General features: G+C 67.5%; 2 protein-coding genes across 2 annotated transcripts in view; one reads left to right on the top strand and one right to left on the bottom strand.

Moving 5' to 3' along the window:
- The window catches only part of SND1 (staphylococcal nuclease and tudor domain containing 1), a 129,489-nt gene that overhangs the window by 17,640 nt on the left and 87,219 nt on the right, over positions 1–24,630 (bottom strand). Inside the window, exon 16 of the mRNA XM_075747331.1 lies at positions 13,616–13,725. Within this exon, the coding sequence (XP_075603446.1) occupies positions 13,616–13,725 (110 nt within the window). The remainder of the gene's footprint in view (positions 1–13,615; positions 13,726–24,630) is intronic.
- Positions 1–24,630, top strand: part of RBM28 (RNA binding motif protein 28) — a 93,736-nt gene that overhangs the window by 49,903 nt on the left and 19,203 nt on the right. The window lies entirely within an intron of this gene.

Here is a 24,630-nt window from a genome sequence, read left to right as displayed (position 1 = left end):
GGATGGGTTGAAGTGACATATTGATTTTATTTAAGCACTTTTAGCTTTAATTTTAGCCTTAAATTAGAGCACCCGAGTAAATCATCTCCCCGCCGCTATAGAAAAGGGCTGGAGGGGACCGGGGGGGGGGATGTGGGGGGACTCTGCGGCGGGCACGGGGGGGCTGCGGGCGGCCAGGGCACGCGGTGCCATCGGGGCAAGGGGCTGCGGTGTGCCGGGGGGCTGCGGTGTGCCGGGGGCTGCGGTGTGCCGGGGGGGCTGCAGTGTGCCGGGGGGCTGCGGTGTGCCGGGGGCTGCGGTGCACTCGGGGCGGGGGGGGGGGGCTGCAGCGGGATCAGAGAGGTTGCGGCGGGATCAGTGCAAGGGGCTGCGGCGTGGTGCGACAGAGGGGCTGCAGCGCGAGCAGAGGGGCTGCAGCGCGATCGGGGGGTGCAGCGCGATCGGGGGGTGCAGCGCGATGGGGTGGAGGGGTTGCAGTGGCATCAGCGTAAGGGGGCTGCAGCGCGATCGGGGGGGGCTGCAGCGTGATCCGTGCAAGAGGTTGCGATGTGATGCAGCGCGTTCGGGGGGGCTGCAGTGTGCTCGGGGGGCTGCAGTGATTGCAGTGTGATCAGGGGCTGCAGCGTGAGCAGAGGGGTTGCGATGTGATCAGCGGGAGGGGCTGCAACCAGGGGGCTGCGGGCTTATCAAGGGGCTGCAGCGTGCTGGGGGGGCCACAGTGTGCTGGGGGGCTGTGGCATGCTGGGGGGCTGCAATGTGCTGGGGGGCTGCTGTGTGCTGGGGGGCTGCTGTGTGTTTGGGGGGCTGCAGCGTGCTGGGGGGCTGCAGCGTGCTGGGGGGCCACAGTGTGCTGGGGGGCTGTGGCATGCTGGGGGGCTGTGGTGTGCTGAGGGGCTGCTGCATGTTCGGGGGGCTGTGGTATGCTGGGGGGGCTGCGGCGTGTTGGGGGGCTGCTGCATGTTTGGGGGGCTGCGGCGTATTCAGGGGGCTGCAGTGTGGTGGGGGGCTGCGGTGTGCTGGGGGGGCTGCGGCGTGCTGGGGGGCTGCAGCGTGCTGGGGGGCTGCTGTGTGTTCGGGGGGCTGCAATGTGCTGGGGGGCTGCGGCGTGTTGGGGGGCTGCTGCATGTTTGGGGGGCTGCGACGTGCTGGGGGGCTGCAGCGTGCTGGGGGGCTGCGGCGTGCTGGGGGGGGAGCCGGTGCAAGGCTGGAAGTGCCAGAGCACCGGAGCCGGCCGGTCCCCGCTCCCAGGGCTGGGAAACTTTCCTGCCCGAGTCCCCCCCGCCGTACCTGCGGGCAGGGGGGCTGGCAGCGCAGGCAGGGGGCCGGGGCTGCAGGGACGGAGTGGCACGGGAGGAGAGCTGGCGCTGCCGGGCGAGGGACAGACGGACGGACGTCCAGCCGTACGGACGAGGGCGGGTGGGCATCCGCGGGCAGCCCCGTGCCATCGCCTTCGTCACCGGCTTCGCAGAGCCATGCAAAAACCGGAGCGCCAGGAATATAAAAGCCTTTCATTGGCGGCTCCGGCGGCGATGCCAGGCGCGGGCCCCCCCTTCGCACACACGCCATCCGCCCCCCGCCCACCCCCCGCGCTTTTTTTTTGGGGGGGGGGGACACGGACGGGAGATTTCAGCTGCCAGAGACACTTTGCCGCTCGCTGCCGACAGCCAGCCCGGCCGGCAAGGGCACGCCGGCCCCCGGTTTGGGCAGGGCTGGGGGTGCCCCACGCTGAACCCCGCCGGTGCACCCCTGCAAACTGCCCCACGGCCGCCCCACGGCCGCCCCACGGCGGGGTCTCCATCCCGGCGGGTTTAATGAGGAAAACACCCCAGAGGGGAGCGGGGGCCGAGCGGCAGCTGCAGCATCCCGTGATTAAAACCTATAGGCTCGTTAAGGATAATTTCTATGGCAACCTCCCCGGTGGGGACCGGCCTCTACGCCGGCACGTGCCGGTGGGCGCCGGTGGCTCTGCCGGCACCCCGAGAGATGGACGGGGCACCCTACGGCGCATTCCTGGCACCGCTGCGGCCGGGGGTCCCTGTCGGCCCCCGGCTCCCCTGGCCGGGGTGGGCGCAGCAACGGGGTGCTCGGCCGGTGGCGGGGGACGGTGGCCCGGTGCCGGGGTCTTTTCTTTCCCCACCGGCACACGGCGATGGCTGGTTTCGGCAAGAGCAGCTCGGTAATTAGCCGCCGTGCTTGGGAAAAGGCAAATATTTACTAAATAAGAATATGCAGTTTCAGGAAAAAGCAAATGTCACAGAAAGCCCCGCGGCGGTGGGACCTGGGGGGGGGGACGCTCCCCGTGCCCGCCCTGGCGGCCGTAGCTGGGGGGGGTGGCGGGAGGGTCGGCGGGGGCTCCCACCAACACTGCGAGTGGGGCACCCGGCCCCTTGCCAGCGCTCGGGGCTCCGTGGTGGCACCCCCGCGGGTCCCCTTGCCCCGGTGACACCGGGCGGCCGTCCCGGGGCCGTGCCCCGCCACGGCAGGCAGCCGTTACGGCGGCGTGGGCTCCCAGCCGCTCGGCACACAACCCGACATGGGGCTCCCGTTAATTATTCTTATTGCTGCGGATATTTTTGGCTCCGGTGCTGCAGATGGGTTGGTTTTTTTGTTGGGTTTTTTTTTTTTTTTTTTTTTTGCAGCTCGGCGGGTTTGCGGCGGCAGCGTGCCGTAACGCGCCCTGGGACCGGCGCTGCCGGTTGGGCCCGGCGGGGTTCGGATGCTCTCAGAGGAGGGAGGTGGGAGCGGGGCGATACGCTGGCGCACAGGAGATTTAACGACCGGTAATTTAAGGCTCGGTTCATCAGAGCGCGACAAAAAGCACGTTGGATTTTGGGCCCGAGAAATTCTGCAGACGGGGCAATTTTCCGGTAGTCCCAGAGGACCGGGCAGCTCCTGCCGGGATCGGTGCAGTGCCCACCGCGGCAGAGCGTCACCAGGGTGCCGAGAGGCACCGCCGGGGGGGGTGATCACCCCCGCATCGCCCGCCTGAGCTGGGGGGGGGTTAACCCAGCACCGCGATCGCGCCGGTGCGGGCGGCTGCAACACGTGTGGCTACCGGTGCCGGCACGCTGCCCGCACACCCCCAGATTAGCCGAGCGCAGGACCGTGAGCCATCGGTCCTCCCCGAGCACCGCCGGCAGCACCGCGGCCGCTGCCAGCCCCAACCTCCTCTTGCCCGGAACGAACCGGGGCGCGTTAGTCACCGGGCCGCCGGCTTCACCTGGCCAGTGAGTCAGCAGCAGACGGAGCCGCCGGGTTAAAAATATCCCCGCAGCCCGCCGGCAGGCAAGGGCACCGCGAGGAATTCGGCTGCTCCCACCCCCGGCACGGGGCTCCCCTCCCGCCGGGCAGCACACGTGTCCCTGGGCCACCGCGGGGGCCTCGGGGACCGCTGCCGGGACCCCAAGCACCGGCCACCTCCGTGGCACCCCCCCGGCACCCGGCTGCCTTTTGCCGTGTTGGGCTTTGCCAAGCTCGGCGCTGGGGGTCCCGGCGCTCGCGGCGTGCCACTCGAGTCCCCAGGGACGCGGCAGGGAGAGGGTCCCCCCCCTCCCCAGAGCGGGGCTCGGGACCCCCTGCCCTGCCCGCGCTGCCTTCCCCGAGCGGGGCTCGGCACGAGGGGTCCTGCCTGCACGTGGCATCAGCCCTGCGCCCCCCAGCAGCCCCCCGGGACACCCACCCTCCCCACGGGGTGGTGGCTCCCAGGGGACCTCCGTGCTCCTCCCTGCTCCATCCCCTGCACTGGGAAGCCGAATTCGCCGAGGTACGGCGGTGCCCGGCAGCTCGTCCCCATCGCCGTCGCCGTCCTCGCCCCGGGTGACCCCGGGGACATCGCTGCGCAGCTCCCTGCACGGTAAAGCCCCCCGCAAAATCCCGGCCCCGGGGGGTGATGGGGACCCGGTGCCCCGGCACAGGCTCCCACTGCCGATACGGAGACCCCCCGTGCACGGCACAGGGAGCTCGGCTGGGAGGAAGAGGAGGAGGAACCGCAGCAGCGGAGGAAAGCGGGCGGGTGAGTTGGCCAAGGGCTGCGCCGGCAGCGCGGCAACTCCGGGCAGACGGATGGATGGACGGACGGACGGACGTCCTTGTCAAGATTAAAAATACCCAGAAGCAAGAAGCTGAGCGACGTCCGAGCGGCAGCCATCAGCCCTGCGACACAGCACCGCTCCCCCCCGGCTGCACGCCGCGCGCCGGGCAGGCACGGCACCGTCCCCGCTCCGGGCTCCACCAGGGCTGGCGGGGAAACTGAGGCACGGCGAGCCCCGCTGCACCCACCGTGCTGTACCCCAGCTCCCGCAGCAGCAGCACCGGTGGCAAGGGGTGGCTGAGCACCATCCTGCCTCTCCCCTCTCCTCCCCAGCACCGGCCGAGATGCTGACGCGTGCCAGGCCGCTTTCCCGGTTGCTTTTTTTAATTTTTTTTCCCCCAAGCCTGAACTGCAGACTGCGGCAAGCGCGTTTTCTAAGGGGGAGAGGATTTTATTTGCCGTTCCCCCTCCCAAGTAATTAGGATTGCAGCACGGGCGGCTGCCGGGCCTATTTGCATAAACAGTTTAGCGACTGCCGGGGCTGCTTTGCATAACGCGCCGCTGTGCCGCACCCCGTCCCCGCCGAATTTGCCTTACGGCTTGGAACCTCCTAAATTGGGTTAATGCCGGGCCAGGAGGACGGCACGGTGCCGCTGGCGGCGGCGGTGGGACCCACCGGGTCCCACGCGGGGTCCCCCAGGGCTGGGAAAACCCACCGGCTCTGGGACGGAGGGTGGGGGCGGCCGGCGGGGTTTGGGGTGCCGGCGCGGTGCGACCGCGGCTCTCCGAAGCTCCGCCGCGACGTCCCCGGGCAGCATCCCGGCTTCCGCGTGGCCTCCTCGCCGCAGCCACGTGCCGGCTGCCGCGGCCCGGCTCCCGGAGGTGGAGCGCATCAGTGCCGGGCGAGCGGCCCCCACGTCGCGCTGGTAAAGCCCGGCGGGTCACCGCGGATGGCTGGCGCCGTATAGACGCAAAATAGTCTGCACCTTGGGGAAAGCTGGCAGCCCGGCCGACGTAATTAAATCAGGCACCTTGTCAAAATAGGGCTGCTCATTTGCACAACATGAGCACGAGGGGGGAAGGAGCGGGACGAGGATCCGGCAACCTTCCCGGTGCCGCCTTGGTGCAGGCGACGGCAGCCGCTGAGCTCTCCTGTCCAACACCCGGCACCCCGGAGCATCCTGGTCCTGTCCCATGCCGCGCTCCGGGCACCCTCTGGCCCCGTCCCCAGGAGGTGACAGCCACCCCTTGGGCCACGGCAACCCACCGGCGCTTGGCCGGGCCGTGCCGGGCTGTGGCATTCAAAGGCAAGAGCCGTCACAGCAGCTCCGGCACCACCAAGGCGTTTTTTTAACCGCGCAGAACAACTCCTTCCTGTGCCGGCAGGAGAGAGGCCGGCGCGGGGGGACCAGTGCGCCTTGGCGAGAGGCGGGTTTTGCCCACGGTTCGATAACTGGTCCCGTTCGTGGGATGCTGACCCCGGTGAGCGCGGCAGCAGGCGGGGGATGCTCGGGGGGATGCTCAGGGGAATGCTCGGGGGGATGCTCCCAGGGATGCTCCCAGGGATGCTCCCAGGGATGCTCGGGGGGATGCTCGGGGGGATGCTCCCAGGGATGCTCTTCTGCTCTTTGGCCCATGGTCTCCAGCCCCGTTTTCTCTCAGAGGAGAGAAAGGAGTGAGGGCTGAGACCCGCTGGCAAGCGCTCGTTTAATTTTTGACGAGCCCTGCCAGCGCCTGGGTCAGAGCTGCTTCTCCCGGAGGACTCCGGCTCCCTGCATCCCTGGGGGGGGCCTGGCAGCGCCCACGGAGGGCAGGGACCATCACTGGCCCGGTGGCACGCAGCAGGCAGCACCGAGGGGCGGGCGGGCAGGCAGGGAAGCAGGCAGGGATGCTCTCTGCCCGCTCCGCAGAGCAGCGCCTGCCCCTTCCCAGCTCGGCGCAGAGCCGCGGCCTCCAGGGCTCCCGCAAACTGCTGACGCGGCAGCTGGAACCTCTAATTAAAACTATAATGATCAAGGAAAAATGTGGGCTACGAGGCGATCAGTGAGGGAATAAACCCCCCTCCCGCAGGGGCTGGGCTGCGCGGACCCCTGCTCCAGGGGGGATTTACAAAGCCGGTATCGAGATGCTGACAGCGGGATTAGCAATTCCCCGTGGGGCGAAGCCGGGTCCAGCCCCACACATGTGGGGCGGGGACGACAGGGAGGGCACAGCAAGCGTCAGAGCGAGGATTTCGTGATAGATGCCCAGGCGCTGCCCGTCGCTTCTCTCTCCATCAGCGAGGGGGGGGGCGAAGTGCTACCCGTGACCCCCCCCCTCCTGCTGGAGCCCCGTAATCTGGGGGAAAATGGGGACCCCTCGCCCCGGGCAGGGATGCGGAGGAGAAGGGCTGGGGGGGGAGGGGGCAGGCTGCTGGGTGCCAGCACCCATGGGTGGGGGGGGCCGAGGTGCCCGCAGGAAGGGACCCCCCCCCCATCCCGGGATGTTGGGGCGGTTACTGCGTCCCTGCGGGATGGGTGTCCTGCCCCGGGGGGTGCCGGGTACCGGTGATGGGGAGGGACCCCCGCAGCCCCGGCGTGCGGCCGCCCACCCCACGCCACCAGCAGTCGTTAAGCCCCATCGCCGCCTGCTAATAACGACGCGGGCTGCCTGCGGGTGCTGGCGGCTGCGCGCCCAACACGCCCCCGGGTGCCATAAAGGAATAAATCCGCTATTCCACGTAATGGATTGTCTGTAATGACTTGGCGAGGTCACCGAAGGGAGCAGTACCGTTAACAGCACGGAATAATTCCCCTCCTCAGCCAGATCCCCGAGCCGGCCCTGGGAGGTCTTGGCTGAGCCGCACGCCGTGCCGGAGCAGTGCCGGCGCATCCGGCAGCACCGTCCCAGCTGCTTTGCTGGCAGAGCCCAGCTTTGCACCCCAGGATGTTCATCGGCGTCGGTGCTTGGGGTATCCCCCGCGTGCCTGCAAAGCACCGGCACTTCAGATGGCACGGCACGGCGCGGTTCTGTGCCGGCACGGCACGGCTCTGTGCCGGCACGGCTTTCCAGCTCGCTCCCGCTGCTCTGCTGGGGTGAGCGGGGATGGGGGTGGCTGTTACCGCGCCATCACGCCGTCCCGGCTTGGGGAGTCCACGGAAACGTGCCAGCGGTGACCGAGCACCGTGCCGGCACCGGGGGGGGGGTGACACATCGCCTGCACACCCACCACATGTTTGGGGCTCGTCACCTCCTGTCCCCGTCCCCTGCTTCTTGCATTGCAACCCCGGGGTTTGAAGTGCGGGAGTGAAAGAGGTGAGGAAAAAAATGGGGAATAAAAAATAAAAGGCTCTTTTTCCGCTCAGTTCCTGGAGGACTCGAGCATTTAGCCGAGCAGTTTAAAAGCCCGCTGACCCGACACGCGCCGGCAGCCGGGATTATGGAGAGAAAACCTTCAAAGGGCCCACGGGGCCGGGGGGCCGTGGGCAGGGGAGGAGGAAGATGAGGTCCTGCCGCCCCGGCCAGGCGCTGCCCACGCTGCCGGCACTGCCCGCGCCACGCTGTGCCCGGGGAGGGCGAGCCAAACGCCAGCCCCGCTCTAAAAATATAGGCCTGACCCCGTTCTAAAATTACCGCTCGGCACCCGCCGCTGGCAGGGAGATCGGCCCCGAGCTGCGGATCCGGCAGCGGGAACGGCTCCCGCGGCACTTCCCGGCTGGAAATTGCTGCACTGCACAGGAGCCGGGGGCTGGGGGGGCTTCAGACAGCGCCACGCACCCCGTGTCCTGGGGGACAGGGGACGTTTTGGGCCAATTTCCCACAATTACGGCACTGGGGGGGTTCAGGGAGGGTGATGGGGGGGGTTGGAGCTGTGACCCCCCCCCCCAGCTCCCCCCAGGGCAGCCCCGTCCGCTGGCCACGCTGTTCAGCCCCATGGTGGTGACTCGGCCAGCGATGGACGGACAGAGGGACGAGGGGGGATGTCCCCATCATCCGGTTGCCGTGGAAACCGAAGGGACTCACCCTCCGGAGAGCTTCCGCGCAAAACCCCGGGACCCCCCCCCCACGCTCCAGGAAAGCAGCAGGGATGCAGACCAGGAGGGGACCCACCCCTGCGCCCCGGGAGGGGGCTGCCACCCCCCTGCCCCCCAGGAGGGACCCGCCATGGTTCCAGAGCCCCACGGGGCCTGGGGACAACGGGGCGCTGGGTGGGCACCCCCAAAGCCGAGGGGACACCGTGGCAGGAGCCACCCAGAGCGAATCCGAACGGAAGGTGCCCGTCACCCTGTCCCCTCCCCAGCAGCTCCCCGGGATCGCAGCACCTCAGTCCTCCTCGGGGGATTCTGTGTTTATTGCACCCACCCTGTTCAGCCTCCTCAGTGCAGGGACTACGCTGCCGCAATCTCGGGGCGCTTGGCTGCTGCGCCCTGCGGGGATCGTGGAATTTGGGGGTTCCTCCGGCCAACGGCCCCACGGCAGAGGGGTACAGGCAGACCCCTGCCCTGCCGCTGGCTGGGCACCCTGCGAACCTCGCCGTGGCTCAGCGAGAAGGGTCCGGGGAATGTCCCCGACGGCCGTTTGGGTCCCAACCCCCTGCAGAGGCTCCCCCAAAACGCCCCGGGGGCCACCCGCCTGCACCCTGAAACACGGAGCCGGCAGCATGGGGCTCATCCTGCTCTTGCCCCCGCTGCGGGTGGGCAGCGCCGGTGCCCGATGCCTCTCGGCCGTGCCGCACCGGCTTTGCACGGCGCCGATTAAGGCGTGAGCCAAACCAGAGCGCGTCGTCCCCCGGGACCCCCGCAGCGCCTGCCCAGCCCAGAGGAAAAGCAGCAGCGGCAGCAGCGGGCGACCCGCAGCCGTGCCCACCGCACCGGCCGGACTCAACCGCCCCGGTGCTACCGGTGCTCCTCCCGGGCTGGTGACGCCCGCAGCAGCCACCGCGATGTGCCACGGCCGTCACAGGCTGGGGGTCAAAGCCGGGACCCTTCTCACCGTCCCCCACACCCCGGGGCTGGGGGCTGCCCGCCTGGGGGGACACAGGGGCCGGCCGGAGCACGGTCCCCCCCAGCTCCGCCGGTGTCTGCCAGCGCCGAGACCCCGCTCGGCTCAGCCCGGGCAGCGGCGAGCCAGCAGCTGCAGCTTTGTTAGAGGCCCGATCGAAATTCTACGTGCGTCGAGGCCAGATGGGGCGAAACACTGAAGGGGTCGACGCAGGAAGGAGAAACGCAGCCGGGGAGGCAGGGAAGCCGAGGGCGGGGGGCAGGCGCCCGAGCTGTGCCGTCCTGGCTGCCCGCGGCACCCATCGTGCCCCCCCCACGGCTGGCGTGCCGGCACCGAGGGGCTCAGGACCCCAGGGCAGCCGCCGTCCCCGCGGGGCTGAGAAGTCCCGGGGGGTCTGCGAAAGCCGCGGCGGCAGTTTCCCCCCGCCGACGGGCAGAGGTGGGCAGGACCCCCCGAGAGCAGGCAGGAGGCGGGCAGGCGGGCGAGCAAGTGTAATGGGATGTGACAGGCCCTGGCTGGTGCGGGGCGGTGAGCGCCGGCTGAGCCGCAGCCTCCAGGACGTGCTAAGGAAGCGGCGCGATGCCCCTGGGACGCGGGTCAGCAGTTTACAGCAGCCGACCGCACGCCGCAAAGACGCCGAGGAGGGGTGGAGACGCCTGCCGTGTCCTCGTGTCCCCGCGTCCCCGCGCCCACCGACCCGCGGCGTTTCAGGTGGGCGCAGGCTCTCGCCGCTCCCGACCCCCCACGGGCGGCTGCATTGCCCTGTGCCCGCACCTGCGGCCACATCCACATCTGTATCGGTGCTCACATCTGTATCGGTGCCCACATCTGCATCGGTGCCCACATCTGCATCCACAACCGTGTCTGCATCCACACCCACATCTGCATCCGTGCCCACATCTGCATCCGCAGCCAGGTCCCCGCCGGGCTGGCCCTGGTCCCCGTCCCGTCCCCTGCCCGGTGCCCTGCGCGGTGCCGGGATGCAGCCGCACGCTCCGGGGGCCGGGTACGATCCTGCACCCGCTGGCTGCAGCGGAGAGGGGTGAGCGGGGAGGTGCAGCGCGGGCAGAGCGGCGGGGCCCGGCCAGCCCCGTGTCCTCACGCTGGTGGGCTCGGCAAGCGGAGGAGAGGCAGGGCGATGCGCGGCACGAGGAGGAGGAGGAGGTCGGGGGAAACCAGGCCACGGCGCAGAGGCTGAACGTGCACAAGTGCAGAAACCCCTCGCTGCATCGCCGTCACCCACGCTCTGCCAGGGAGATGGCAGCTCCTCTGCCCCAGCCCCCCCAGTCCTGCCCCAGCCCCCCCCAATCCTGCCCCAGCCCCCCCAATCCTGTCCCAGCCCCCCCCAATCCTGCCCCAGCCCCCCCAGTCCTGCCCCAGCCCCCCCCAATCCTGCCCCAGCCCCCCAAGACGGGGCAAGAGGACGGCGCTGCCTCTCCACGCACAACCCTGCACTGGCACCGCAGCGGGTCCGTACCCCGTGCCAGGACCCCCCCGGGATATAAGCGGCAGCACTTAGACCCCCCAAAAGCGAAGGGCACCCCTCACGCCCGAGCGGCAGCTGCGTTTCCACAGGAGCCGGTGGAGGAACCCCCGTGCCGAGCAGCTGCGGGTGCCGGAGCAGCAGCATCACTGCACCGTGCCGGCAGCCAGCGCCGCGCCGGATCCTGCCAGCCGCCGCCGCGAACGGCTGTGCCTCCACCGGGCAAAGGTCTGTGCGGTCGAGGGGGGCCGAGCTCCCGCATCCCACCCCCCCCCCGGCCACGGCGGGCAGGAGGCGAAGCTGCGCCTGGTAACGACGGCTAATTTAAACGGACCGAGGAATTACCGACAGCACCGATGCGCGGTGTAAATCCAGCCGGCGAAGGGAAGGGGCGAGAGCGGGGAAGAGCAAAGTCATGTGTGCATAAATTGCAGAGTTTTATCTTGACAGTCACTCGGGGAGATGGCTAAAGGCTGCGGAGGGCATTTTTTATCCTATATTGAAATTATGAATCACGGTGTAATTACACAAAATGGATCTCGCGCTCCGGTGACACAGAAGTTTCAATCAGAGGAGTTGCGTGAGTTAGGGAATTTTAATATCAAGAGACCTTAATGAGAGCACATTAAAACCAGGGGGAGGCAGGGACAGGAGGCAGGTTCGCGGCGAATCCCTGCGCTGCTCGGCAGCCTGGATCCGGCATCGGCCCCCTGGATCCGGCATCGGCCCCCTGGATCCGGCCTCGCCCGCAGGATGCGGCCCCGGCACTTGCATTCCCCCGGGAGAGCTGGCAGGAAAAGCAGAAAGCAGCACCCAAACCTGCCGCAAACCTACCCAAAAGCACCCAAACCTGCCGCCCTCGAGAGCAGCCGGGACCTGCCCGTCCCTCCTGCCGGGAATGCCGGCTGGGGGTGCCCGGCACACTTTCTCCTTCAGAAGATCAAAAGAAAGTAATTTACAGTTTTTCAGCTGCGAAGATAAAGCTGCTCCCCTGCAGGGCAATTTCTGTAATTAGTATTAGCTCGGGCCACGCAAGGTCGCCCACCGCTCCCTCCGAGCAGGGTCCTGCCGGCGCTGCCAGGAGCCCGCCTGCGGACGGGCCTCGCGCCGGTGCCGTGAAGGTGCCGCCCGGGCCCTGCCGCCCACGGCAGCGCCGGCATTTGCAACGCGTCCGCCGTGCGTCCACTGCGCCCCCGTCACGCATCCACCGCGCACCCGCCGCGCATCCCCTCTGCATCTGCCACGTCCACCGGGCATCTGCCGGGCAGCTGCTGTGCATCCACCGCACATCTACCGCTCATCTGCTGCGCTGCTGCTCTGCACCCGCTGTGCACCCACCCTGCATCCTCCGTGCACCCATCCTGCACCCACTGTGCACCCACCCTGCATCCTCCGTGCACCCACCCTGCACCCGCTGTGCACCCATCCTGCATCCTCTGTGCACCCACCCTGCATCCTCCGTGCACCCACCCTGCACCCGCTGTGCACCCACCCTGCACCTGCTGTGCACCCATCCTGCATCCTCCGTGCACCCACCCTGCACCCACTGTGCACCCATCCTGCATCCTCTGTGCACCCACCCTGCACCCACCAGACATCTGCCGCCCACGCGTCCCGCACCCGCCGCGCACCCGTCGCAGCTCCGCAGCGGCCTCGGACCGGCTCTCACGTCCCCTGGGCACGGGCACCCCAGCTGCTCAGAGGGTCCCGACGCGGCACCACGCCGGCGCACCCCCTTCACACGGGCGTACGGGGAAAGGCGCCCCGAAGCAGAGAGGCAGCGTGGGGGGACGACAGCACGGCACCCAGGAGGCGATGCTCCGGCAGAACCCACAGCCCGTTCCCGGCACCCTGCTGCTCCGCTGGCGGGTGCCGGGGCCGAACTCTTGCCCAGCGCGGGGCCGCACCGGCGGGCGAGTCCCTCGTCATCCCCCCCGCCGCCGTGCCGCTCCGTCCCCGAGCCAGCAGGACCGTTCCGGGCGGATGTGGCCACGGGAGCCGGGAGAGCGGGAGACGTCCAGCCCGGGCAGCGCAGCCCGGCCTGGCTCCCCAGTCCTCCCCAGTCCTCCCCAGTCCTCCCCAGTGCGGCACCAGCAGCGTGGCGGAGCACGAAGGCAGGACCACGGTGGCCAAATGCAGCGCACCAGAGCCACAGCCACCATCATGTTCAGAGCACAGACCGTGATTCAATATTGATTTCCAGCAAAACCAATAAAATAGAATAAAATAGAATAGAAGAAAATAAAATAAAATAAAATAAAATAAAATAAAATAAAATAAAATAAAATAAAATAAAAAAATAAAACAAAATAAAAAAATAAAATAGAAAAAAGAAAAGAAAAGAAAAGAAAAGAAAAGAAAAGAAAAGAAAAGAAAAGAAAAGAAAAGAAAAGAAAAGAAAAGAAAAGAAAAGAAAAGAAAAGAAAAGAAAAGAAAAGAAAAGAAAAGAAAAGAAAAGAAAAGAGAAAAATAGAAGGGGAGAGCTGTCTCCACCTGTCCCCTGCCCGGCACCACCGCAGGGAAAAGCCACCGATCACCGTTGCCGTCGCTGCCTTCAGCGAGGGATTTCGGGGCAGAGCAAACACAACGCCTCGGGGAGTTACGGACCGACGGCAAACGCCCGGGGACCCTTGGCATCACCCGGCACGTAACAGCCGGCGGCACACGGCTCCCACCCGCTGCGGGAACGGCGCGGTCACCGAGCAGTGCCGGGGTCCCACGGGCACCGCTCCGCCGTGGCAGCCCCCGGGCAGAGCCAGTGCGCCAACCGCAGCCCCAGCCCCACGCTGCCAGGGTCCGGCTCCGGCACGGCGGCTCAACCACGACGCACCAACACGAGAACCCAGGAGAGGAGAGCGTGGCCAAATCCGGCCCCAGCACCGCGGGAGGCTTTGCCGTCGCCGCGAGCCGGCTCCGCGCGGCTTTTCCCGCAGCACCGAACCACTCGCGGAGGAGGTGGACGAGGCGGCTGCGGCTCAGCGGCGTGGCGCAGCCGGTGCACGGTGTCCAGCGCCGAGGGAAGCTCCCCCCGCCCCTTGCCTTTGCTCGCAGCCCTTCAGCGAGATCCGCTGGCACCGCGCTGGCGTGCCGCAGCCCCCCCAGCGTCGCCGAGCGTTCCCTACCTCTCGCTGCAGCACCAGCTCCTTGGTGAAGTGCGTGGCCTCCTCGCTGAAGGGTTCACCCTCCTGCACCAGCCCGGGCAGGTTCCGGGCTCCCCGCGGACACTCGATGCCTGCGGGAGGAAGAGGAGGAAGAGGAGAGTGAGGTGCTGGGAGGAGGCCGGCGGTCACCCAGGCACGGTTGCCGGGGACGTCACCTGAAAGAAATATTTTGGGGAGGAAAGGGGCCGCCGGAGCCCACGGGGGACGTGACCAGCCCCTGGGACGCAGGAGGGTCCCTGCGCCGGCACCTCCCCGGCACCAGGGTGGGGAGAGCCCGGGACGGCGTGGGGCAGCGGGGACGGGGCGGGGGACCAGCCGAAAGGGGACACGGGGACGAGACGAAAGGGATGGGGACAAGGGGACGAGCAGGGGAGGAGCCAGCAGGATGGGACACGGGGACGAGCGCCCTGGGGACGGCTCCCTGCTCTGGCCCAGGCTGGGGGCGGGGAGGAGCCCCTGTTCCTGTCCCCGTCCCCAAACCACCCACCCTGCCAGAGGAGCCGCCTCACCAGGGGGTTTTGGGGACCCCAGCGTGCAGCTGGGGTGCGACACCCCCCCCACGCCACTCCCCGGGTCCCCCCGACCACGCAGAGACCGTCAACCCCCTCCCCGCGGCACAGAGCCCGCGGCACCGGCAGCACCAGCTGGGCAAGGTGTCCCCGTGCAAGGTCCTGTGCAAGGTCCCGTGCAAGGTTCCCCGTGCAAGGTCCCCCGTGCAAGGTCCCGTGCAAGGTCCTGTGCGCGGTGTCCCGGTGCGAGGTCCCGTGCAAGGTCCCCGGCGGAGCAGCACCCCACCGCCCCGTGGGGGAGCCGGCGGGACCCCGAGCTGCCTTAGGAGGCGTGCGCGGCTCTGGGCTGCTCCCATTAACCGTCGCACCGGCCGCGCCGACGACTCGGCGGCGAGCCCCTGATAAGCCGGTATTAATTCTGCCGTATCGCTACGGCCCCAGCCCTCCGCCCAGCCCCGCAAACCATCACTAAAGATTAAAATCGTTAAAAACCAGGGGGGAAGGAGGTCGAGCGCCGCAGCGGTCGCACCGAACCACATCTGGACCCCCCTTCCCTCTCTCCCTGACTCAGTTTCCCCACCTGCAAACCGGGGTAACCACCCCGGGGTTCTCCTCTGGCAAAGCGCTGCCAGCGCCGGCGGTGCGGCACGGATTATTAAACTGGGAAGTTGTGCATTATTAATTTTATTTTACATAATTTGTTATTAACGAAGTGCCGGGAATTACAGTTAGCGGCTGCCCGAGCGCTCCGTCTGCGACAGAGCAGCAGCGCTCACGTCCCGGCGAGGGAGGCAGGAGGGAAAACGCACCGGGACGCTCAGCCTGGCGCTCGCGGCACAGCTGACGGCAAAGGGGACCGGGGACCGCGCCGCCCCTGCCATCGACCGCGGACACCGCGGCCCTGCTCCCCGCCGGCCGCGTGCTGACGAGGATGAGGAAAGGGGGGCAAGCGATTAGCGATGTCCCCCCCTCGCTCGTCACATCCCCAGAGCACCGCAGCAAACCGCGCCGGCCCGGCGGTGACAAGGTGCTGAGTCCCCAGGGTCTGCCGTGAGCACCGGTGAGCGATGCCGCTGTCACCCGGGGGGGCACAGGGGACATGCCCCCCCGCGCCGGGAGCAGCCGGTGAGCGCCGGGAGCCCACCCTGCAAAGTCCCCGTGTCACCGGGTCCCCGCGTCATCGGTGACGGCAGCCCTGACCTCACCGGCGAGGCCAGGGAGCCGGGGGCTGCCGAGCACTTTGGGGGTGACTCCAGCGTACCTGCCACCGCCGGCTGAGGGGTGTCCGACGTCCGGCAGCATGCGGACCCCCGGCTGCGCCAGGGGCTGGGCGGCCACTTCGGGCACCAGCGTGGCTGGAGCGCTGGCACTCACCGGATTGCCAGAACAGTGGCAGGGTTAAAATGCTGCCCCGCTCCGGCCGGGAACACCCTGGGTCACTCCGGGTAAGCTCGTGGTGATGTCCGCACCGCTGGCACCGTACCACCAGCCCTGCACCGCCGGCACAGCACCGCCGGCACGGCATGGTGCCGCAGCACCAAACCCGGGAAGGGAGACGGGCTCTCTAAGCAATTAAACACTAATTTCCAAAGTGCTGGTTTTGCACGTTCCAAACTGCTGAGTCGTCCTCCAGCAGCGCCCGACGCAGGCGGAGGAACCCCGCACCCCCCAAGCCCCCCGGGACGGGGAATCGGGGCAGGCTCACCGCACGGCGCAGGCGCGGAGGCGAGGAGCACCCGGTGAAATCAAGGCTCGCTGCTCCCCGATGCGGCTCACCATTAAACCGGGGGATTGGCGTCACTCGAAATGAAACCCCTGCGCGGGGGCAATGGCGGGGGGGGCGACAGCGGAGGGAGCTGCGGGACCCCCGGCTCCCCCCAAGGATCTCCCCACCGCACCGCTCCCGGGAGAGGCACGGCCACCCCAGGGGGAATGATGGGGTCCCCGGGGTCCCCAGGGTCCCTGCAGGGTCCCGGGCCTGCAGCGGTGCGGGGGGGTACCCCCACGGAGCCGTCTCCTGCCCTCGCCATCACCGTGACATCAGAGCCTGGTGCCGGTGTCAGGCGAACCCCCCCTTTCCTCCTCCCCCCCGCTGTCTCCGAGGGAAGCAAAGCACGGCCAGGGGATCCGGCAGGAGTTCTGCTGCCAGCCCCCAGCCCTGCCTGCGTCCCACCCGGCCGGGGACCCCCTGTCCCTGCCCGCACCCTCCCTCTGCCCAGCGGCGTTGACATCCCCTGCCCCCAAAAACCGGGCTAAGAAAGGAAGATTTCTGGAAACACGGCAAAATGTGGGGCGGGGAGAGCGGGCGACCCTGTGATCTTCGTTAACAAGCTGGAAACCGGCAGCCTGGTAATGAACCGCGCCGGCAGCTGGAGACTGGGGGGCTCCCCCCACCCGGGACCACCCCAGGAGCACCCAGACCCTCCGACGGCGCAGCTGGGGGGACCCCGGGCAGGTCCCTGGGGAGAGGAGACACCCCTCCAGGCCGGGGGCTGCAGGCAGGGGAGGGGGGACGAGCTTCTAACGGCAGCCCCCCGTCCCCGGACCCCCACCGCGGAGGCCCCCAAAGCCACCCGGCATCGGCTGCGCCGTGCCCAGAGCTGACAGACGGACCTCGGTCGTGAGCGGGAGGAAGGAGCAGAGACGCATCTCCTCCTCCTCCTCCTCCCGGCACGCTGGCACCAGGCAGCAGCAGGCGGGCATGGCTCCGGCACAGCACCGCCAGCGCTGCGGCGAGGCCGTGGCACGCATCCCGGCCACGGCACGGATCCCGTGCAAACACGCTGCCAGCGTCTCCAGCGAGGAGCATCCTCCAGCACCGCGCCGGGAGGGGGAAACGAGGAGCCAGAGCTGCCAAGAGCGTGTCTTCCCTTCCTCCTCCTCCTCCTCCTCCTCCTCCTCCTCGCCCGCGGAGGGAGCAGGGGCTGGGGGAAGGGAGCCGTGGCGGCGAGGGTTTATGCACCACGACGGCAATTTTTTCTAAAGAAAATAATTTGAAGAAATAGCTGAGGAAGTGTCTGAGTCCTTAAATAAAATAAAAAAGCTAAGCGCAGCGTTTTTAGAGCGTGGCAAAGGGCTGCCAGCCCCGCGGCGCCGGGGGATCCCGGCACGCAAACACTCCGACCCCGGACAGACTGCGCACCAGCTCGGGATGCCGCCTCGGATCCTCTCTCTGCCTCTGCCGCCTCCTAAACCCACACGAGCGAAGCCTGGTTTTGGAAAAGGAAAACCTAAAAAAAAAGGATGGGCCGAGCACGCCCAGCCCCAGAAACGCGCCAGCTGCCGTACGGCGAGGGGACGGGGCCGCTCGGCGCTCACCGGGAGCTAAGCAAGCCCAGCGAAGTTACCCAGCACTTTAAAAATAAATAACTGAACCCAAAGCCGCGGCTCTGCTGCTCTTCCCGGGAAGCCGTAATGTATTAATCTGCGCGGATGAGGGATGCGGTTTAAAATGCTGCAGCGTGCGGCTGCCACCGCTCTCCCCCGGGGTCTCAGAAGAACTCCGCCACAAATCACTTTTGCTAAACGCTTTTGCCGGGCAGCGAGCCCCGGCGCCGGCGGCGTGGCAGGGATGGAGCAGGCGGCTGCCGGGGCTGCAGAGGATGCTCCGAGCCCGGCCCTGCTCCAGCACGTGGGGATGGATGGAGGGCGAGGGCTGGGGGCAAGCACCCCGCAGCATCCCGGGGCATCCCATAGCATCCTGGGGTACCCCTGGGGTAGCCCACAGCACCCCATGGCATCCTGCAGCACCCCTGGGGTACCCCACAGCATCCCTGGGCATCCCGCAGCACCCCATGGCATCCTGCAGCACCCCTGGGGTACCCCACACCATCCCTGGGCATCCCGCAGCACCCCATGGCATCCTGCAGCATCCTGGGGTACCCCAGAGCACCCCATGGCATCCCGCAGCATCCCTGGGCATCCCGCAGCATCCTGGGGTACCCCACAGCACCCCTGGGGTAGCCCACAGCATCCCTGGGAATCCCGCAGCATCCTGGGGGCACCCCACAGCATCCCTGGGAATCCCGCAGCATGCTGGGGTACCCCACAGCATCCCTGGGGTACCCCACAGCACCCCTGGGAATCCCCCAGCCGGGGACCCCCCCCCAAGGCAGGTCGCCGGCAGCCCGGGATTCGGTCCAACCTCGCGCCGGCCCAAGCTGCGCCGACCCCTTTCTGTTTAGGGGCTGTACTTCTGGGGCTCTGGCACCGCGGGGGCACCGGGGAACCGCGCCCAGGATTTTATAACCGGTAATACAGGGCGTTTGGTGTTCCCACGCCTCGCCGGGCTCGGCGGAGGGGCTGATCCTGCACTGGGAGCTCCCTCACTGGGAGCTGGGAAGGGGCCCTGGGGACGGCTGCGCACAGGCCAGATCCTGCCCAGCTCAGCACCATCTCCAGAGATATATAGATATATACCTATGTATATATGCAGACAGAGAGGAGAGCACCGATTGTCCATGGATAAACCGCCGGGGAAGGGCCAGGGAGGCCGGCGCTAATGAACCTCTGATCTCACCGGCTTCACGGCCACGCCGGGTACCCAGCGCCGGCATCGCCACCTCTCCCCTTCCTCATAAAAAAACTCTCTCGAATTTCTCCAGGGCAAATTCCCGGATGCACCATTGGAGTCCCACCACCACTGGAGCGGGGTTTTCCCAGCCCCGATTTCTGGGCACTAACCAGGTTTTTTTTTTTTCCTTCCTCGTTGTGCCACAACCGCAACCGGCACGGTGAGAGGGGGAGCGGGGATGGCACAGCACGAGTTTCGCTGGCCCGGGAGCGCTTGTGCCGGTGCTGAGCGCCGGAGATTGATCTCCGGGAGGATTTATGGACTTTGGGAGAAATAGAGGAGGCGAGCAGAAGGAAGGAGAGGAGCCACGCGGGAGCATCAGTCACCGGGATGAAGCCACCCGATAACGGCGGGCAGCACGCGGGAGCGAGACCTGAATGCTGAGGACCCACGGCAGATCCCGGCAGCTGCGCCGTGGCCGGCAGGATGCGAGTCGCTGCCGCGGCACCGGACCCCGGGCAGGCGGCCCAAACGCTTCGGGCCGGATCCTGCCATTGCGACCGGCAGCGCCGGGCAGGAGGATGCTGCCGGTCCCCAGGGGGGCCGAGCCGGGGCTGGCGGTGATGCCGGGGGGCTGCCGTCCCCTCCTTCCCCGGCTGCCGGCAGGTTGCCGCTGCCTCTTCGTGCAGGCAGCTTCCCCGGCGCCGGCAGGCGTGTGGCCGGCCTCCGAGTCGTGATGGCAACTTGGCTGCTGCCGCAGAGCCCGTGTGGGAGCGCGGCGTATTTTTAACGCTAGTCCCTACCAAAATAGAGGCTGTCGGGAACAGGGAAACAGACGGCAGCGGGGAGGCGGCCGGGCGCTGCCGAACCGTGCCGGCTCCTAACGCAGCCTGGAGTGGGGGGGCTGCCCGGGGACCCCCTGCCCGGGACCCCGGCGGAGGGCTGCAGCAGCCGGCGGTGATGCTCAGCTGATCGCGGCCCCCTGCGCCCAGGGGACGGAGGGACTTAGGGACAGCCCGGGGAGGCTGCTGCCCCGCTGCACCCCGACACCGCAGGGCTGCAGCTTTTGGGGTCACCGTGTCCTCACACCGCGCGTCTGCGGCGTCTGGTGTCACCACACCTCAGCGTTTGAGGTCACCGCATCCTGACAGCGTATCTGCAGTATTTAGGGACACCGCGTCCCGACACTGCATCGGCATTGTTTGGGGACACCGCACCCCAACACCGCACATCCGCAGCCTCTGGGGTCACCGCGTCCCAACACTGCACATCTGCAACATCTGGGCTTACCACGTCCCAACGCCGCACATCTGCAACATCTGGGCTTACCGCATCCCAACGCCGCGCATCCGCAGCCTTTGGGGTCACCGCGTCCCAACGTTGCACGCCCACGGCAGGGAGCAGCACCCCCCCGGCACCCCCGGCTGCTCCCACGGGGGAGGCCGCAACCCGCCGCGAGCAGCCGGGGTGAAAACCGGAGGCAAACCGTAAAACCTCACAAATACATCCGTGCCCCAAAGCCGAGGCACCGCAGGGTAACTCGGGCTGGAAAGGGCTTTGGGGTGGGGGCACGGACTGGAGCGGGCACAGCCTCGGGGGGGCTGCAGCGCTGCCCTGCCACTCGGGCAGAAACCTCATTTTCACCTCTTTTTCCCCCAAAAGCAGATACGTGCCCCGAGACCTGCCACCCTGGGGCTGCACGGCTCCTCGTGACGTCCCCTGCCCGCGTGCTGCCGGCCACGAGCAGCCCCGTCCCGCGGCAGCGCCCGGTGTCGCCTCCTCACCCCCGGCTGCCGGGGCGGCGGTGAGTTACGGTTGCTCCCCGGGGAGACACTCGTGGCCTGCGCACGCCGATACACGTCAGCGCCCTCGCAGCCGCACGCAGACAAACGCCGGATCTCCAGCCCCGCCTCATAAATACGCAGCTCCGCTGCCTCCTCTGCCAGATTTAGGGGTACCCGGCCCCTGGGGCCACGCAGCACCCGCACCCCCTCGGTTCCCCTCGCCCCTCGGGGCGCGCTCTCCCCCCAGGGCCGGATCCTGCTAACGCTGCTGCCGGCCCCCGCACCGAGAAGGCGTCGGGCTGCAGAGTCTCGACGGGAAAGTGGAACCCGGGATTAAATTAGCGCTCCTCTATTTGCACATATTTATAGCACTCAAATGTATATATTTTAGCTGGAAAGACAGGATGAGGCTCCCTTGAGAGCATCCCTGAAGTCACATTTACAAGGGACCTGTCTTCTCTTTATGATGCTCATTTGCATTTGATATACATAAAAAAAAATGAAGGCATTGATAAAATGCAGATATTTATCATATTTTTGGCTCTAAGTGATGGGTGATGGCACCGCACGGAGCGGGGAGAGGAGGGGTTGGGAGCACTGGGCGAGCACCGTGCCGGCTGCCGCGGTGCTGCTCCGCTCGGGAGCACCGAGAGCGGCTCCCGGGAACGGCACCGGCTGGAAACCCCCCAAAAATTAGGAAAAAAAACAAACAAAAAAAAAAGCGTGTGTGAGTACAGAGGGTAAAACCTCTCCCAGCCCTGAAGCCCACGCCGGGCTCGCTGCCGCCAGCCACCACCGCCGTGCCGTGCCGCGGCCCCACCGCTGCCTCCCAGCATCCGCCCGCATTATTTGATGTGATGCAATTACTTCGGCAATTAATCAATTAGCTGAGGAGCAACCTCCCCGCGGGGCGCAGCGCAGGAGCCCCCCTGGCAGGTCCCCGTCCGCCCCACAAAACCAAGCGAGCCGAGGGAGCGTGGGAGGACGCACGCGGGAGGATGAAGCATCGGGGGGGGGGGTTGACACGAGCTGCCGTGGGGGGAGGAAGGCGCCTCACCCCCCCAACAAGGGCTTCCCCCACCCCGAGACCCCCTCCCGACACTGGGGCCCCCCCCACCCCAGGACCCCCTGCTCCGTCGGGGGCCTGCACCAGCGCTGGCAGTGGGTGCCCCGGGGTGGGACGATGCATCGGAGCTAATGGTGGATGGGGAGGAGGGGGGAGCCAAGAGGCCGCCCCAAAATCCAGCTGCTGGAGCGAGCAGAGGCCGAGAGGAGACCTGGAGGCTTGGGGATGCTCCGGACACCCTGGGGGGGTGATGGCCCTGGGCTGCCACAGACCAGGGACCCCACGGAGCAGAGACCCCCACGGAGCAGAGACCCCCACGGAGAGCAGGACCACAGAGCAGGGACCCCACGGAGAAGGGACCCCCCCAGAACAGGGACCCCATGGAGCAGGGACCCCACGGACAGCAGGACCCCACAGAGCAGGGACCCCCACGGAGAGCAGGACCACAGAGCAGGGACCCCACGGAGAAGGGACCCCCCCAGAACAGGGGCCCCACAGAACAGGGACCCCACAGAGCAGGGACCCCACGGAGCAGGGACCCACGGAGCAGGGCTCAGACACAGGCTCTGCCGTCGTGGGGCTGGGGACCCCCCCGGGGTGCCGATACTCAGGGGTGGGGGGACAACCTGGCCGCTCTGCCCGTAAGCTCAGCTGGGTCTGGGCAGGGTCCCCCCAGCAGGACCCCCCACTCCTCCCCCCTCCTCTCCCCCACGTTTCACCCTCCCGGCGCAGCCAGCAGCTCACCGCAGCGACCCCCCCCCTTCCCCAAAAACCCGAGGTCTGGGGAGCCCCGGAGCCCCCCCCCAGCCACCGGACCGTTCATTAGCTGTTCCACTGAATAATTGATCAGGGCTGCCCGGGCTCATTAGAGGCAGAGCTGCTCCAATAACCACGTTTGCCTTACTCAGGGTAAAAGTTTAATTTTCCAGCGCCGCGAGCTGGGAGAGGTGCCAGCCCCCCCCCGCCTCCGCTCCGCTCGCCGACGGCTCCCGCGGGCACGGTGATGGGCACGGCACGCCGGTGCGTGCCGGCAGCTCCCCCGCAGCTCGCTGGAGAGCCGCGGGAGCGGCCAGGGATGCGGGTGGGATCCCAAAACCGCCCGGCTGTGCCGTCCGCCGGGCTGGCGTGCCGCGGCCGTGTGCGGTGTGCCGGCTCTGCCGCCAAAGGGTTTCGCCCAGCTGGGAACCCGCCGTCCCTGCAGCGGTGGGCACGGTGTGCCGGGGCAGCCGGGAACGGTGACAGCAGGGGCCGGGAGGCCGGGAAGTTATTTAAATTACCTGTATGATCAACGCTGTAATTAATAGCTGGGAGGGAAAGGGAAATCGCAGCAGGCAGGGCGACAGCATCCGGTGCTGGCTCCCAGCGAGGAGTGCCGGGGAATTCAGCGCCATTCCTGCCCCACGTCTCCGCTCGCCCCCGGAGCAGCTGCGGGCAGGCGATGCCAGCCCTGCCCTGCCTGCCCTGCCTGCCCTGCCTGCCCTGCCTGCCCAGCCCTCCAGGAGCCCCTGAACCTCCAGCCTGCTGACCACACGCCCCGGGGGAAGGGGCCACCCTGACCCCTCTGGTGCTGCGCCCGTGGGACACCGGGGTCTTGCTTCAGGGTTTGCCACCGGCCGGAGCGACGGGGGGGCGAATCGAGGTGCCAGGACGAGGAGGGGACGGGGCTGATGCGCCGAGCTCGCTGGCATCGACCGCAGCGGCTGCCGGCACTGCCGTCAGGACCGGGGAGGAATCCGGCCAAAGGCCAGGAACTCCCACCCCGGCAGACGTGTGGGGTCTGCAGCGGGGGGACACGGAAGGGCGCGTCATCTTCCACGCTAATTGGCACGTTACCTGCCTTTTTAGCCGGTAATTAATGTATGCAGCTTGATTAGAGAGCCTCAGCTGGGGAAGGTCTCCCCGGAGAAGAGCCGGAGCTGCGTACGGCGCTACGGGGACCGGGAAGGGAGCGGGACGGTTTTCCCAGTACCCGAGAGGCATCTCCAGCAGCGCTGCTAGCCCTGCTCAGCACGCCACGGCGCTGGGACATGCAGCACAGGACGATCCCGTGCAATGCAGGATGATCCCGTGCAATGCAGGATGATCCCGTGCAATGCAGGATGGTCCTGTGCGGCACGGGATGATCCTGTGCAATGTAGAACGATCCTGCATAATGCAGGATGAACCTGTGCAACATGATACAGTCTTGTGCAATGCAGGGTGCTGCTGTGCGACGCAGGATGCTCCTGTGCGACACAAGGATGCTGCTGTGTGACACAAGGATGCTGCTGTGCAACACAAGGATGCTCCTGTGCAACACAAGGATGCTGCTGTGTGACACAAGGATGCTGCTGTGCGATGCAGGATGCTGCTGTATGACGCAAGGATGCTGCTGTGCGACACAAGGATGCTCCTGTGCAACACAAGGATGCTGCTGTGCGACACAAGGATGCTGCCGTGCGACACAGGACCCCCCAGGAGATGCAGAGGCCGCTGCGAAGGGGTGCAGCAGCATTTCCCGGAGGGCTGCGGCTAGCCGTGGGCACACGGGTCCTGTGGCACCAGACACCCCAAAATCTTTGCTCCAGAGCAGGGCCCAAGCTTTGCGCTAGGCGCTAAGCCGCCCACTCGTTATTGCCAACCCTCTAATTGAGCCGTCTGGCGAAGGGCAGCGCGGAGGTGGCGAAGGAGGTGGCCGGGGTGACTCAGACCGTCGGTGCCCCCCACGGGTACCCCGGCCGCAGTGGGGCCCCAGTCGCTCCAGAGACCCCCAATGGCTCCGGGGACCCCGGGGCCACCCGAGGCAACGGGGGGCCGGGGGGTTATTTACCACTTCGGGAACTTTTTTGGAGCAAAATCAGCCCCTGGGAGCGGGCGACAGCCAGTCGGTCTCCACAGCAACGGGGATTAAATATAACTCGCAGCGAGCGCGCTCCCCCCGGAGCCATCCATCTCCCGGCCGCCCCGGCCCCCTCCCCGCCCCCTCCCCTTTAATTTAAAAATTACCCGACTGCGTGGAAAGGCCGAGCCGGAGCTTCCCCGACTCGCCGGGAGCAGCCGGGAAGTGCCAGCACCGGCGGGAGCCCGTCCATCCCGCCACGGGAGGGGGGGGTTAATCGCTGCCC

This window comes from Balearica regulorum, chromosome 1, assembly GCF_011004875.1.
Source record: "Balearica regulorum gibbericeps isolate bBalReg1 chromosome 1, bBalReg1.pri, whole genome shotgun sequence".
NCBI classification, from domain to species: Eukaryota; Metazoa; Chordata; class Aves; order Gruiformes; family Gruidae; genus Balearica; species Balearica regulorum.
This window is presented reverse-complemented; position numbering and strand designations above follow the sequence as displayed.